The sequence below is a fragment of the Tauraco erythrolophus genome, chromosome 4 (assembly GCF_009769465.1).
Source record: "Tauraco erythrolophus isolate bTauEry1 chromosome 4, bTauEry1.pri, whole genome shotgun sequence".
NCBI lineage: Eukaryota > Metazoa > Chordata > Aves > Musophagiformes > Musophagidae > Tauraco > Tauraco erythrolophus.
In genome coordinates this window covers 85,371,373-85,387,685 of record NC_141468.1, presented here as the reverse complement: position 1 = coordinate 85,387,685, position 16,313 = coordinate 85,371,373, and the positions used below count along the sequence as shown (strand labels likewise).

At 54.2% G+C, this 16,313-nt stretch overlaps 1 protein-coding gene and 1 pseudogene across 2 annotated transcripts in view; one reads left to right on the top strand and one right to left on the bottom strand.

The window, feature by feature from the left end:
- Positions 1-13,121, top strand: part of CACNA2D4 (calcium voltage-gated channel auxiliary subunit alpha2delta 4) — a 126,007-nt gene extending 112,886 nt beyond the window's left edge. The window contains exons 34-40 of one of the 2 annotated variants that reach the window (XM_086610630.1): positions 257-309; positions 1,245-1,300; positions 2,691-2,711; positions 8,042-8,159; positions 11,602-11,714; positions 12,335-12,417; positions 13,035-13,121. In XM_086610630.1, the coding sequence (XP_086466756.1) occupies positions 257-309; positions 1,245-1,300; positions 2,691-2,711; positions 8,042-8,159; positions 11,602-11,714; positions 12,335-12,417; positions 13,035-13,121 (531 nt within the window). Of the gene's footprint in view, positions 1-256; positions 310-1,244; positions 1,301-2,690; positions 2,712-8,041; positions 8,164-11,601; positions 11,715-12,334; positions 12,418-13,034 lie in introns of those variants that run through there. The other variant, XM_086610631.1, reaches the window with a different exon arrangement.
- Positions 3,136-4,221, bottom strand: LOC104372175 (uncharacterized; annotated as a pseudogene).
- Positions 13,122-16,313: the final 3,192 nt, after the last annotated feature.

Genomic DNA, 16,313 nt, shown 5'->3' with positions numbered 1-16,313 from the left:
TTCATACACTTGTGATAAACTCCCTGACCCTGACGGGGAGGGGTTGAGAAGATATTATTAGTAGCAAGGCAGCTCTGCTGGCTTTTGATGTATTTTGAACATTTTCCAGTAGTGCCCAGACCTTGAATTTCCAGCCTGTCTTCAAGAGCTCTGATCAGTGGAGAGCATTGGTCTGAAACGTGGGGTCCTGCATAACAATTATAAACTCTCTGACCAGGTCCTTATGGTATTTCTCATTTCTTCTTTTGTTCTCCAGCCAATTTATGCCTTTCTAGCCGCAGTGAAATGGCTGATAAGTGATTTCCTCATGTGAGTACCAAAAGTTGGGGGTATTTGGGAGGCTCAGACCAAGAGGGGTGAGAGCTGAGAAAGCTGCAAGTGGATGGCCCTTCTCCTGACATTCAGCTCAGCGCCTTGCTCCTGGGAGACAGAAAGCTATTACTATTCCCATTTTGAGAGGCAGAGGCCCGGAGTGGGTCTGGGATTTACCTGAAGTCATTCAGTACAAAGTGGCGGAGACAGAAATAGGACTCGGGTCTCCCGGGGCCCCGTGCAGATCCTTGATGCCGAGTCCTGTCGCCTGTCTCCGTGCCGAGCAAATGCACACCTTGGCTTCGCGGGGGCGAAGGCTGAAGGAGGGAAGCCAGAGAGCTCAGGTCTGAGCGACAGGCAAGGGAGGAGAGAAGGGAGGCTCTGGATTCGGGCTCACCTCAAACTGCTGGGGAAATCGGAGTTCAAGCTCAAATTAGGATGCAAGTGCCGCTGCTCGGGTTGCCGGGTGTGCAAAAGAGGAGGTGTGGAAAAAATCCAGCTCCAAGGGCATGAGTGTGTTGGTGCAAAATAATTCAATGTGACGTGCAGCTACCTGTGAGTAGCCAGAGTACAGGCTCCCTGATGACCATCTATGCCTCTTCATCTGGTGGGTCTCATGATGACTGAATCCCCTCCCAGCCTCAGGGGCTGCTGTACTCATTCCTCCCTTTGCTGGAGAGGCCCCTGCGCAGCATGTACTTCAGGAAAAAGCCCGTTCAGATATTCCACAGTGCAGATCCCATGATACAGAGCTACACTCTATCATGTGGAGAGGAAAAAAATTTAAAAAAAAAATCTCAGACTTCCACTGCCAGCAAATTTATAGTAAACATTTTTGAACTGATACTCGCTGGGTGATGGGGCCATCTCCCTGGCACCTGCATCTTTCCAGGCTGCTGAAAAACCATCTTCTGTTCTTGCTCTTTTGACAGCTTCCTTTTGGAGTTTAACATGAGTAGCTTCTGGCACTCAGACAACTTGGCAGATGGTGAGTACACAAGAGTCCAGCCGCCCCATAGCACGTGAGTGTTACAGCTGCTGGTGGCAGAAGAAGCTGGATGGGGAAGCTTGGCCTTATGCAAGGAGCCCACCGTCTGCCCCACCACCTCTTCCTCCATGGACACTGGAATCCAGCTTCCAGGTCCCACCACCACCCCATCTCCCCCCACTCCCACCCCCATTTCATGCTGCCACAGCACCAGAGCAGTCAGGGTGAGGTGTGTGTGGCTCGGAGCATGCTGCTTGCTTTCCTCAGGGTCACTGCTGGGGTAGGAAGAGACTCTTCTTTCCAAGGACCCCCACCCTACATGCAGTGGGATGAGAGAGACCATCAGCTGCAAAGCCCTTGGGTTGGAAAGACTCCCTTCCAGTCTTTTCTCGGGGTGGCCTACGGGACACAAGAGAGCAGGGCTGGAGCAGCAGGCTCTCTGGAGCCTAGCAGGGGTCCCAGGAAGCTAATCAGAAACCTGTAAGATTCAATATCATGTTGAGGGTCTTCACTTGGCCACTGAGCCCTCTCTGGAAGAGAGAAGGGGATGGCACATGGTATTGCATAGCAGCTGAGTGCAGCAGAGGGCTGTGTCTGGGTTGAAATCCTGTTTTTAGCAGTGCTGCCTGCTAAAAACATCTGGGGAGTCTGCGGTCCCATCCCTGGCCCTGCAGGCAGGGGGGATGTTAATGGTCCTGAGGCAACACAAAGGGATAGGTGAGGAGTGCTCTGCTCAGCCATCCTTTATTACATCCTCACTAATTATTCAGCAATAATGGTGCTTTTAGTGGAGACAGTGATACCTTCCCTGCTGTGGGGCTGTCTTCTGTGCCAAACTCTCCTGGTGTAATGGGGAAAATAGGCATTTTTAGAAAGTAAAGTTTCCTTCCAGTCAGAGGACCAGCCCAGTGTCTGGACACTGTTTAGGTCCCACTCACCTCCTCCAAAGAGGATCACCGGAGATGGCGGTAGAAGTTGGAGCTCTCCTCTATGCAGCCCCGGCTGCTGCTTAACACGCATCAGGATGCCGGGAGTGGCCCCATGCAGAAATCAGTGAGGAAGAGTCAGGAGACTCCGTGGCAGTGCAGGAGGGACTGCTCCTTCTGGAGGACAGACAGACCTGGTGTTCTTGCAGGGAGCTGCTGTGGATGCTACATGGCTGCAGTTTGATTTAGTCTTTTAGCTTGAGGAGCTGTGAGGAAAAAGGGAGGAGGTTCTCGCTGCTGCCCTGCTCATCGCCGTTTCCTTTTGTGCTTTCTTTGTCTCTCTCCTGCATCACCTCCATGACTGCTGTGTGCAAATTCATCTCTTCGTTGCTCTGCCGTCATGTGAAACTGTCACGTGCCTCCATCCTCACTGTGTGTCCGTCTGTGTCATGCGACTTTTCCAGCCAAGGCTGTCTTCCATCACTGTAAGTAGAACCACTTTGTAGCGAAAAGAGGAGGATTTAGCTAGAAATCCCCAGCTAGGAAATACTCTTCTCCACCTTTTGGACAATGGAGATCTTGCAGAAAGGTGTGACAGGGACAAGGCAGTGCCTGGCTCTGTTTCCCTGCACTGCAAAGGAGCGAGCGATGCTGTTGCTTGTTCAGCTGGCTGAGCTGCTGATTGAAGGTTTGTCCCTGAGAAGTCAAGGAAAAAAGGGACATACCAGCCTCCTCAGGGACTCAAGGCACAGACAACACCCTCGCTCATTACTGTGGCATAGATGGACCTGTAGCCTGTGTACCACGGCGTGTCCTTCACTTTGGTCCCCAGCTGCCCCCTTCTTTTCAGTTGTTATGCCAAAACCAAAGACCAACCCGTGCCTTATTGCAGGAAAAACCATACAGGTCTCATAGACTCCAGCTATTAAGAGGCAACTTAAGTCTTCTTTTCCACACCCCATGGCTTAGCTCCTTGCTATGAATCCCAGCCCAGCTGCAGGATAATGCAGAACTACTTTTGAGCAGTTCAACTGATAAGTGTATGCTTTAGCTCATGCATCCGCTCCTACAGGCAAGTTAGAAATCCCTCCAAGACAGAGTCCAGACTGTGGCTGTGTTTGTATTTCCCTGCTTCCATATCTAGCCTGTATTCGCCGATTTGCCCTCTGCCCAGCAAGACGTATGTGTGAGACAGAGATAGAGAAATAGAGACAGTTGGAATCTCACTGTATGAGGAAGAGGAAGACAGGGTGTCTACGGATGAAAAAAGGAGCTGAGGGGAGTAGCAGGGTGGAATAATACCACTGGGGCTGGAGGAAATGGATTGCACATATTGTTAAGAAGGGGCTGTAGATTTTTGCCAGAGATGTTAACGTTTTCTTGACTGCATGCCAAGGCTGGTGTGTGTGAAAAATATGAAGAGGAGACATTTTGTAAGAGAGAAATTGAGCACACGTTTATTCAGGGATATGTGCAGAGGAATTAACGGTCGGGGATCTAATGCTCAACCTTGCCTGACTGCACCTCTGGCTCTGCAGCACTGAGCCTATTTCTGCTTCCCAAGTTCTCTTGCTTTCTGGGAAGGCGAGACTTGCTGTTGGAATATGGGCATGATGTATTCAGACTGCACTCATCATGCAAATCTGCTTTTCCGAGATGGTGAGAAGACATGTTTGCTTCCACAGATTTTTCACTGCTCTCAGCATCTCATTCCTCTCTGTGTTTGTAAGGGCTTCTGCTTTTATGGACATCACCACAGGTTTGAAAGCCTTTAATTAAGCCAAAAATACTTCCAGCCAAGGCGTACAGCCTAGAAAGGACTATTTCTAGAATTCTGTAGCTCTGAAAAGTTTCTTTTTGATTGCATGGTAATGTACACAGAGGATATTTTACAAGATAATTGATTAAATCCTGTAGTTTGTATTCGTAACTAAAAGCGGCAGATTTTGTTTCGTGTCCCAGAGTAAATTCACTGACTTCAGTGCAGTTATCCATGATTTATGCTGGTGGGAAAGAGGTGCAGCGGCTGCCTTTGCTACTCAGAAGCACTGGTTGCCAAATGTCTGACAAAGTCTTTCTGGAAGTGCAGATGGTAGCAACGACAGCCTGGAATTAACTCGCTCCTTGCTATAAAGTTTGCAATTTGTTATCAGCTCCTCTGACTGTTTACTAATCCCCGACCACCAGGCTCTCAGAGCGCTGATAACGTTTGGATGCCCAGCGTGTGCGTGCAGGAGCTCAGCCCAAGCGTTTTGCTGATGATGTACATGCTACTGGGCTCCTCTGAACTTCCCAGTACTGCTGCAGCTGCACTGCTTCCGAGCAAATTAAGTGGCAGTAGGCTTAAGCGTAATCTCTGTCATAGGTCTTGTCTCTGTGCAGAAGTTAGGAGGTTTTTGAAGTGGCTTCTTTTCATTTAGGCTCTGCCAAGACACCGATTTAAGATGGTCTGTGCAGGGGACTCGTGCCAAATTAGCAGAGTTTTAAAATGCAGCTTGGTGCACGTGATGAAGTTAACCCAGAGCAAGTCAAATGGCAGATGGTCCTGAAAGACTTAAAATGCAGCTTCTGTGAGTGACTTAGCCCATACCACCGCTGGCAAAAGTGCCCCTCAAGGGACTAAACCTGGTGCGTTTCCCACAGCTTACCTCCAGATGTGAGCACCGTCACGGCACAGTTTGGCCCCGGATTACTGCGCAAGTGTTGCCTCTCTAGTCCTGTGCCCAGAGCTGAGGTTCAGCTCTTGCCCTTGTGTGCAGGTCAGGCCAGCAAGCAGTGCTGGCCAGGTTTATCCTGGGTGTGGATCATGCAGTCTCTATAGTTGACTTTCCCCTTGAGGTCCAGTTCTCCAAGCCCACCAAGTCCAGCATGACAGCATTGATTCAACACTGGGTGAGGCTGGGAGGCCTTCAGATCTCCTTCCATCCTGTATTTTCCAAGCCAATGGTCTCATTCACCCCCTCCCTGCACCCTGCACTTCACACCGCTGGTTTTTTATACTGCTTTAACTCCATCCACTTTGATGACACCACAGCAAGAAGCTGGAGCTGGTGAAGGATGTAATTCTTTACCAGGGACAGGGGAAAAATGAGGACCTGGATGAAGTCTCTGCTATGTCAGGGACCCTTTGCCTCTCCTGACATGAGCAATATGCTAAATTCTTGCAAGCAGTTGTGCTGCAACTTGATCAGGTCACCTTTGTGGTGATCACGGATGTCCTCCTGAGCAAGAACCGGTCCAGTCCGTCACCAACAGCTGTGCTGTGTTGACAGACTCAGTTGCTCAGTGCTGTGAATCCAGGAGTAACATAGTGGGACTTTGATGGTTCGTGGCTGAGGGACCAATGTGGGATCTTGCCACCTTCTTATCCCTAAGAAGGTCCATCCCTGGCCCAGAATGCAATAGTCTGGCCACCTGTTTCGGAGTTTGGAGCTGTTTTCCCAGCCACTAGCACAGTGAATTAAGGCTGAAGGAAAGGGCTCCCGCTCCATTCCTCACACTCCTTTAGTCCATCAAGGACTTCACTGGCCAGAATAGTTGCCAGCCCTGGAGCTGGTCTGAGCTGGAAAGTGTTTGCAGCTTCTCTCCTTATAGTATAAATGGGCATATTCTGTGTGTTTCATCAGAAATGTCTAAGCCTTTGAAATTCACCTCAGTAAAAGGGTCTTCTACTGCTCATCCCAAACGTCCCCATGACAGGTACCATCGGAGGTGTTCTCCATTAGTGAAAATGGGAGAGGCTTTTCCGTGCTTCCGCAGTGTGGGGTTTGCACAGAGGGATGGCGAACGGTGACAGAGCACAGCCAGGCAACTCCTGGCTGCCGCCAGAGTTGGTACCAGACCCTGAAACCATGAGTTTAGTTGATTAATTTAGTGTGAATCCAGGGTAACAACAGAACAAGGCATCATACTGAAATCAAACCCTGCGTGCTGTTGGATCTGTGCAAAAGGAACCTAACCATGATGCCAAAAGGTGGGTCCCACCATCTGGGAGGGTTTAAGTAGGAGTGACGTTTTTGGAGAGTTCAGAAGAAAAGCACAAGGCACAACCATGGAGGACTCTGGACTGCAGGGAGGTGTTTAAGTACCCATCATATTCACCTGGGGAGGGCATTAGAGGGGAGGTTGGGCTGCAGCTCCTGGCTCTTAAATGGATGTCTTGTGTTGCTGGATTGCTGTGGTGGAGAGGAAAAATCAGAGAAAATCATCCAGCTTTTCTCTCTCGCGTGTAATCCACATTGTTTAGACGGCAAGCTCTGCAGGGTGGTGCCTGCCTCTTCCTGTGTGCTCTGGCAGTGTCGGGGAGAGGAGACCGTAGCTCTCAGGGAGGGTTTTACAGTGATGCAAATTACTCGTCAGGATCATGGATGCCCTCTTGGTGCCTTCTTACCATACGTTTACTGATTAAAACCCATATTGCTGTAATTTTCCGTAATTCTGCAGTGCTGCTGCTGCAAGGGATAAGCTGGTTGTCCTCCACACCAGAAGGACTGTTCCCTGCCTGTCCCCCCAGCAAGGCTGCTGGCAGCTGCCGTGTGGGTGGAGGGCTGCAGAGCGAGTCTTTTGTGCTCAGACCCAAAGCTGATGCAGGAACCATTTCTCACACTTGTTGTTGGCTGAGCTGCAACCATCTCTTCCCCTAGCAACAAAGCCGTGCATTTCCATCGGCGACGTTCCCTGGTGTCTTACAGAGGCAGGAGCTGGCTTTGCTACTCCTGACTGCAGAAAATAACTGCCAGAAGGGCCCAAGCCAGTAGTTTCAGGCAAGGCAGGCTTTGCTGATATCCTAGAAAGGATGCCCCTTGCTTCTCGAGGGAGGTTTCAGTAAGGCAGTTCAGCTCCCCCTCATCCCCAAATTAGTTTGGGAGTCCCACAGAGTGTGACTGATGAGTGATGGAGCAGCTGCTCCCTGCCTCTGCGGTGGATGGCTCCCTCGGGGAGCCAGTGCCTTGTGTAAGCTGCATCTCGGCTGGCCCTCGAGAGCTGCCATCTGGTTCCCGGTGGTCTCAGGTCAGATCTGTTCGCTGGCGGTGTTTTCTTTTTCATAGAATCAAACAATGGTTCAGGTTGGAAGGGACCTCAAAGATCATCTAGTTCCAGCCCCCCTGCCATGGGCAAAGACACCTTCCACTACACCAGGTTGCTCAAAGCCTTATCCCACCTGGCCTTGAACACTTCCAGGGATGGGGCAGCCACAACTTCTCTGGGCAACCTGTTCCAGTGCCTCACCACCCTCAGAGGGAAGAATTTCTTCCTTAGATCTAATCTAAATCTCCCCTCTTTCAGTTTAAAGCCATTGCCCCTTGTCCTATCACCATATACCCGTGTCAAAAGCCCCTCTCCAACTTTCCTGTAGCCCCTTTAGGTGCTGGCAGGCTGACATGACACTGATTCAGCCCCTCAAATCGCCGGCTGCGGGCTCGCTCTGAGCTGTCGGAGCGCTCCGGAAGGCTCGGCAGCTGATGGAGAACCCCACCACGGACACACAGGGTCCCTGCAGGGGCCGATCCCTCAGCGCGGACACTGAGGACCAGCACAGTCACATCTTCCAGTATTTAAAAAAGGGCCAGAACCAGGGCTGGGTTAGGCAGGGGGGGGCAGAATTCCTTACCGCTGCGCACAGGGCGGTTCTCCCGCACCACCTAGTGGGAGCCGCGCTGGCTGCCGCGCTCCTCGGCGGCTGGCGAGGAGGAGAAGATGCAGGGCTGCTCCTCCAGCCTACCCGGCGGGGCTGAAACGCTCCCGTCCGGGCACAGACGGCTCCTGTGCGATCCCCTGCCCTTCGCTGCTCACCCCGTGTCTTTTGCCGTTGCAGCTCACAAGCACAAGAAGCACGACACCTTGCAGCCCTGCGACACCGAGTACCCCGTCTTCGTGTACGAGCCCGCCATCAAGGAGACCAACGGGCTGATCGAGTGCGGAGACTGCCAAAAGTAAGAGTTGGGGCTTCTCCTTCATGTGGGGGCTTGCACGCCCATCCCCAGGTTGTGACGGCACGTCCCGGTCACAAAGCCCGTTGGCGTGACGGTGTGTGAGCCCGGTCACGGAGCCCGTCGGTGTGACGGTACATGAGCCTGGTCATGGAGCCCATCGGCGTGACAGTACATGAGCCTGGTCATGGAGCCCGTCGGCGTGACGGTACATGAGCCTGGTCACGGAGCCCGTCGGCGTGACGGTACATGAGCCTGGTCATGGAGCCCGTCGGCGTGACGGTACATGAGCCCAGTCATGGAGCCCGTCGGCGTGACGGTACATGAGCCTGGTCATGGAGCCCGTCGGCGTGACGGTGCGTGAGCCTGGTCATGGAGCCCGTCGGTGTGACGGTACATGAGCCTGGTCATGGAGCCCGTCGGTGTGACGGTGCATGAGCCCAGTCACGGAGCCCATCGGCGTGACGGCGCATGAGCCTGGTCATGGAGCCTGTCGGCGTGACGGTGCATGAGCTTGGTCATGGAGCCCGTCAGCGACAGCAGCAACCTGAGAAACGTTGCCTGCTGCTGTGACCGACACCGCATCCACATCAGAGCAGAGCTGCACAGCCAGGCTGGACAACGAGGAGGTGAAATGAGCAAGTTGCCACTTATCGATAAAAGAGGAAAAATTAAAATCACCTGTGAATAAGCAGAGGTGGCTGTAGAATGAGTACAAGAGCATGTTTTTTTATATATATATATATCTTTCCATTCCACAGATTTCAGAAAGGAACTTTTTCTGTTTTTTCACGTTTCTGGCAAGAGTTTTCCCCTTAGAAATTTTTCCTTTTTGCAGTGCTTTCAGCTTTCCTTTTTTTTTTTTTTCTATTTTCCCTCTTTTCTGTTTTTCTATGGGGAAAAAAAAAACACAAAAAAGCAGGAGAGGGGACAAAAAGAGAAGTGTTAAACTGAAAGAAATGAAAACATGGGTCGACTTTTTTATTTTCCATTTTCTTTTTGAGAGAATGAACAGTGGAAAATAACAGAAAAGTCATTGTGAAGAGGGGCCGTTTCCAGCAGCTGCATAGCGCCATCAGCAACCACATGCAGAAAGGTGACAAGAAGGATGAATTTCCACTGGTCCAGCTTTTCCTTACATGAGGCATCCAAACAGATCTGACTGGAATACCTCTTAAAACAAAACAAAACAAAAAAAACAAACCCACAATCCCACCTAATCTGACTTTAATCTTGGATCAACTGCAGGAAAGACTTAAAGGTCAGGAAAACAGCCTGTGCTAGTCAGCATGACTTTAGGAAAACCAGGCCTTGCCAAACATTGTTCTAGAAGAGACGATTGCAGATTTGGTGACAACAAGGTATTGTGGAGGTGCAATAAGCTCTGGGCAGATCCAGAGGAGCTGAGTGCCCCAAACTGACCCGTTTGTGCATTTAAGCTGCCGCTGCAGAGATCTCCGCCACCGCCACAGCCTTGATGGAGCCCAGGCTCCCTGGGGAAGCTGGCCTCCACCACAGATATGTCATGCTGTGGTGGTTACAGCAAGCTCCTGAGATGGGGAGGGGGTTGAATGATCTTAGGGTGATGAGCCTAAACCCCGTGTCCCCTGTTGCCCATCCTGCTTATGGTGTAAGGGGAAGAGGCAGCACCTTGCCAGCTCCAGCAGCACCAGCCTCTGAGACCCGCTCAGCTCCTTCTTAGTTGCAGGTGCAGGACTGGATGGCAGCCTCTGGGTCCTGGGCACATCTCATTTGCAACTTTCACGTTAGGGAGAGACCAAGGCTCTGTGGAGCGTTAGACAGTGGCCCACTGGGGTGTGCAGCCTTTCCCCATCACATTTTGCCAGCCCAGGTTGGTTCCCAGTGGAGCAAGGATAGGCTGGGCAAAATTTGGCTTGCGGATTGATGCACGGGGCACCTCTACCCTGGTTACCGAATTTGTGCGTGGTTAAAAATCTGCTTGTCAAAGCTCCCAAGCAGTCATCAGCCAGGAATACTAATGGTCACCCGCTGCAGTGTGTGACATGGAACACCTCCAAAAGTGACTACAGAAATCCCTGGAGGCTAGAAGCCAGTGAGACTAGGTGGTGAAAAACCAGGGGCACAGGGCGGTCAGGTTGGTCGGTGTGGTAGGCATGTCCTCCCAAACCTGTGTTTCTAATCCAGAAGTCCTCTCCCTGCACTGAGAGGTGGTTAGCAGGACCAGGAGCGCACAGAGCTACACACCAGCTGCAGCGTTGCAGCCCTGCCACCAGTGCAGGCACAACGTCCCTGGCCTTCCCCTGTGCCCAGCGGCCCCAGGCCAGCCTGTGGGCTCCTTGCCAGGGCTGCCCGGTGCCCGGAGGCAGCAGAGCATGCCAACAGGCAGTGGAGGAGGACAGCATGGGCAGCTCAGCCTTGCTTCGGCTGGGCTTGCAGAGACCAAGAGATGCCTGCAAGGCATTGGGCAAGGAGGTGGTGCAGGTTGGTGAGATGCCCAGACACGTACAGCGCCTTGCGGTGACACGGGCACGCATATGCTTGAACACGCACCCCCTGCCACCCCCGTGCTTGCCCAGGGGGACAGAATGCAGACGGGCACGTGCCAGCGTGCAAACCCCCAGTCACAGGCACACGCAGCCTCGTGAGCACAGAGACACGTCAGAGCTGCCCACGCACGTGCCCACGCACGTGCCCATGCACACTCATGCACAAAACCCTGCAGGCAGCCGAAACACGTGCCTGCCCTCATCCTGCTCTGCCCACGCCCCGCACGAGCCCTCCGCTGCCTGCACAACTGGGCAGCGGCGCTGCCGTGAGCCCTCACGTGCGTGTCCTCGGGCAAACACTTAGACCTAGACACGTCCCAGCACGTGCCTGTGCTCCTCACGGGACCTTTCTGTAGTCTGCTTGTCCAACAGGGAGGGGAATCTTGTGGCTGCAAAGTGAAGCTGCAGGTTTTTCATGGCAGTAGGCAAGGCCAAGCACCAGTTGGTCGGTCCCATCATGCCAACGTAGCGTGTGACGCTACTGGGATTATCCATTTCTCACTCCAGTAACACAAAATTTAGCAAAACTCTGCCCCTTGCAGGACCACATCCTTGCATTGTATAAGCATAACTATATGTCGAATGGGCGCTGGCACACCTCCGGATGAAACCAGGTGTCATCTGCTCTGACATGCTGCCCCATGTGGAGGGCTCGCGTTGGGTTTTGTTTGTTGGTTGCTGTTTTTGGTTGGGTGGGGTTTGGGTTTGATTTTGGCTTTTGTGCCTAGCATGGAGTTGTAAATCTGAACCAGTTCGGAGCTTCCTGAGGCCAAAAAGGTGCGCTGATGCCACCTCCCCGTGCGTACGGCTGCTCGCTGCATCTCTCCCACTTCCTGCTGATGTCTCATTTCCGATGATCTCTGTTTTCTTTGGATCTCTGTGCTGCTGCTTTCTCCCACCCACTCTTCTCTTTGCAGGATGTTTGTGGCTCAGCAGATCGCCAACAGCAACCTCCTGCTCCTCGTCACGGACGCAGCCTGCGACTGCAGCATCTTCCCACCCGTCTTGCTGGATGCAAAAGAGGTCAAATATATCCTTCCACGCGGTGTAGGGACACGCGGCTCTGTGGTTGCTAAGGTGAAAAATGTGCTCCCAGGGCAATTGCCGTGGGAGTAGAGGGCACGGCCCGACTTGTGGGACAACCAGGGAGAGAGAGATGGAGCAGGTGGGGTTGCGGCGCAGTGGAGAGGAGGTAATGGTTCTGCGCTGCAGCCCCCCAGGAGGAAGCCAGCTTCCACCAGCCAGGCTGTCGAACACATTGTAGGAGGGCGAGGGTGGGACAGGCCAGAAGAAAGGGTCAGCAGTGGGGTGGGTACAGCTGGGCTCCCCAGCAGCACTCCCAGGTGCTTCCGTAAGCCATCCCTCGCTCCTCCTAAAGGCAGTGACACGGTGCAGTTTGTCACTGTGATGCCGAGCCCTCTCCACGCATTTCGGCCACTTTCAGCTACCTGTCATTCCTCACTGCCTTCCAGTGCTTGGAGGTGCCTCCAGCCCATGCAGGGCGACCTGCCCTTCCCTTGTCCTCCCTGCTCCGTCCCCCAGGCGGTGCGGTTACACCTCGATGACTTGCACCGGGGCCCTGCGGGGCTGTGTGGCACTCATCCCCCTTTTCCCCAGCTGCCACTGCCCGTGTCCTTAACAGCCTGGCACATAACGCTTCAGTGAAGTGCGAACGGATGCGGTCCCAGAAGCTGAGGCGGCGGCCGGACACGTGCCACGCGTTTCACCCCGAGGTACCCTGGGCAGCGTGGGAGGGAGGGAGGGAGGGAGGGAGGGAGAGCACACAGCTGGGTTTCACCACCACAGCCATGCCTGTGCCCACGCATACGGCTCCTCTTGCACCCCCATGTTGTGTGTATCGTGTGCCTGTCCCGCTGGCTGGGCTCAGACGCAGCCACGTGAAGCCAAGGGGCTTCCTAGCAGGAGGACATTCATATTAATGACACCTGGGAAGGGCTTGAGCCTGCCAGCCTGGCAGGAGTTTGGTCCGGACACCTTTGCCCAGCGTGCGAGGCAGCCCAGCTGCCTGTCCCGTGGGGCCAGGAGCAGGCACAGTGACCCACTAGCAGGCAGGCAACTCTGGAAGGAGCTGCAGAAGGGACGTGCAGGTGGGAGCCCATCCTGTTGCAGCCTCCGAGGCTGAGGGATGGGCATCAGGGTGTGGGGCAGAGCACGACGACAGTCAGGGAGGCAGGTGGCTTCCTAGCTTACAGGCGGCTGCCATGGCCCATGGGCATCAAACCCGTCCCTTCCTCGTGACCCTCTGCCACAGGCATTGCTCTCCCATAAAAAGGCGAGGGGCAGCCACCCTGGCACTAAGCAACCTGATGCCTTCTCTCCTGTCTCCCAGGAAAACGCCCAAGACTGTGGTGGCGCTGCCGAGGTCTCCGTCTCACCAATGCTGCTCCTCCTGCCCCTGGCACTGCTCCTGCGGTGACACTGACTGCAACGGTGACACTGCCTGCAAGGAGCCTTATGCAGCAGAGACCCTGGAAGGAGAGGGCCCCTGCTGGCTGGAGCAGCAGGAGGAGAGGAGACGGGGTGCAGGACTTTCTGGGACACCCACTGCACCTCCCCGGGGAGCCTGAAGTGTTACCGAGGCGGCGCGGCGCGTCTTATGTCCTTCACTGCAAGGTCCAGCGTGGTGCTGATAGTGGAAGCTGCTCGCTCCTCAAAAGCCCACAGCAAAAAGCCCATGCGAGGACAGGCAGGGTCGGATCCCAGCACAACACCTCCTGAGCTGCTCCTCCTGGCCCTCGGCTCGCAGCCAGGGTGGCCAAGGTCGTTGGCATGGCTGGCTTTTCACCATCACCCTGCCTCCCACGGAGCCACTTTGGGGTAGTTTGCCCCAGGAGGCAGCAGGGGATGCCCAGGCGGGGCAGATCTGGCCTTAGGAGGGCAGGAGGGGCAGGGGATGCTGTTTGCCTGTCCCTCAGTCTGAGTTGCCAGGATTTTGAGCACCTGGGACTGGAGCAGCCCAGGCACAGCCCTGCCAAAACAGGGCCCTTAGGTGGTTCCCAGCAGGGAAGCAGCATCTCCTGGTCTTGGCAGTGGTGCTCAGGGGCAGGACATGGCACCTAAGCTGAACTGCACTAATGTTAACGCATGGGAAGTAGCATGGCTTCACTAGTTAGCTGCAGCTATGCTGAGGAGACCCCTTCTAACACTGCTGGCACAGCATCCACATTCTTGTCTCGATGTGGACTTACCTCTGGGAAGGGGTTATGTATGACCCACCAAAAGAGGGGGGGGTATGTTCCCCGCTGCCTGCTAGCTTCACTGCAGAAGCAGTTAAAAACCAGCAGTTTGCCCCTCAGAGCAGCACTGCTGCGCTCATTGAGGCTGCCCTTGGTTGCCATGGGGCAAGCAGTCCCCTGCCCTGAGCCCAGCGTTGCTGGCTGGTGGCCATGGGCCGTTTCTCACAGAGCTTTATGGACAACGGGTGGGGAGCACCCATTTTTCCTTTTTTTTTGTGTGAACTGCTCCATATAATCTCATTAAAAACAAATATATGGCATATTTTAAATAGATACCTCAGCTTCATCATGTCATGTTCGGTGCTAATCGCAGCCCTACACTACATCCCAGGAACTCCTCTCGCTGTGGAACCCACAGGGACAGGGTGCAGGTGGAGGGACTGCACATGCAGCTGTGGTGGCCTGGGCAGTAGGGATTTGCTGGCAACTCATGCAGATGCTGAGAAGTGCTCCTGGTCGCTGCACTGTTGTTTTTACTGGAGCTACGGGAAGAAGAGCCTCTGGCTGCGCAGCACGTGCTTGACCCAGCTGGCTGCAACACACAGCCCATGGCTCTCTGTCGGCTCGGAGGCAGGGTGGGGGTCCCGGCCCTGGCAAGGACATGCCAGGAGTAAGGGTGCCACAGCCAATGGCTACAGATGGAAACAGGGTCTCCCCGTGAGCTGCGGGGCTCCTCACTGAGCCCATCGAGCCACCCGGTCCTGCAGCCACCACTGTCAGGGATAGAGCCACGTGCAGCTCCTGCAAAGAGCAGTTTTACAGGAAAGGGCTCTAGCTGCACAGCAGGGCTGTCCCCTTCCCCGCACGAGCAGGAACCCACAGACGCACCCCAGGTGTGCAAGGGTCAGTACGGACGCTGCCCCTCTTGCCACCAGCGTCACTCCACGCTAAGGGGACAGTAGCAGGTCCTGGTGTGGACCTTTCAGGATGTCGCAGCTCCTGCTGTGGCTGGTTTTGCCTTGCTGGAGGCAAAAAGGAGGAATGACTGCAGTACTGGAAGTGAATCTGGAGGTGGAGATGGTTTCCAGGCTTCAAATGCAGTGACCTTATCAGAGCCAGAAGCAGCTGAGGAAGATGAAGGCAGCCCAGAGGGAAGAGGGGCTGCCATCAAGGCCAAGGAGGCTGGAGCTGCTTGCAGACGGAGGACCCACTGGCTCAGGGTGTACCCCACTGGCTGGCACAGCTCCCTCAGGTCCATGTGCCTGCCCTTGGTGACTGCCCTCCCGGGGCACCGCTCCCAAGGGTGACCTCCAGTCAGAAAGGATTAGGAGTCCCTGGGGCCGGTGCTGGGGCTCGGCAGCACGGACTCAGTGGTGAGAGACGGGACACCCGGCTCAGGGTCTGTTCTGGGGACTGGGAACAGACCCCGGGGCTTGGTTCAGGGCTCAGACCCCGGCCCAGTTGTGGGTTTTCACGCAGCAGGAGTTGGGCTGGTGAGATGGAGAAGCAGCTTGGGGGGTTCCAGAGGGGAAGTGGCTGCTGGGGTTTGGGGTGCAGAGACAGCCAAGGGGTTTCCCAGCTCCAGGCCAGGTTCAGCTGGCTGGGAGGGGGGCTCAGGGACTGAGTGGTGTGGTCAAAGCCAGGCACGTGGGCTCACACCCCCAAAGCCTGTGTTGTCAGGGCTTAAAAAGGGAGACAAGTCCTGCACCTTGGGGACTTGCACACCCATTCATTGGCTCAAAACCAGAGACTAAAATTCCTGCATTTTCAGGGCTGGAAAATCAAACCCAAGTCCTGCACTTCTTTGCCTTGGGGAAAAAACACTGAATGAGTGGGTTTGGAGCTTGAAAATGGAGACTAATTCCTGTATTTTGAGGGCTCAGAAACAGAGATTGAGTTGAGTGTCTTCAGGACGTGAAACCAGGCTCATGGGGCTTCAAACTTGAGACTAAGTCCCGTGTTTTCCAGACTTGGACACTGGCTCAGGGGAGACAAAACACTGGCTCACTTGAGATCTGGAAAAGGGAGGGCAATCCTGGGGTTTGGGGGTCGGAAATAGGCACAGTGGGATGAGGCTGAGCTGTGTCCCTTCCCACAGAGACCAAGTCCTGCATTTCGGGGCTCAAAACCAGGCTCATCTGGCCAATTTTGGGTTTCTGCAATGGAGACTAAGTCCTACATTTGTGAGTGTGAAACCAGGCTCACCTGGGCAGTTTAAGGTCTTGAAAAGAGGGACCAAAAGTCCTGTGTTTTGGGGCTCAGAAACATAATCAGTCACAGGGTTTTCCAGGCTCAGAAGTGGAGCCCAAGTCCTGTGTTTTTGGGGGGAGGTCTCAGAAAGAGAGACCAAGTCCTGCATTGCTGGGGCTTGGAACCTGTCCTCTTTGGCCAGTTTTAGGGCTGTTAATGAGAAAGTCCTGTGTTCTGGGAGT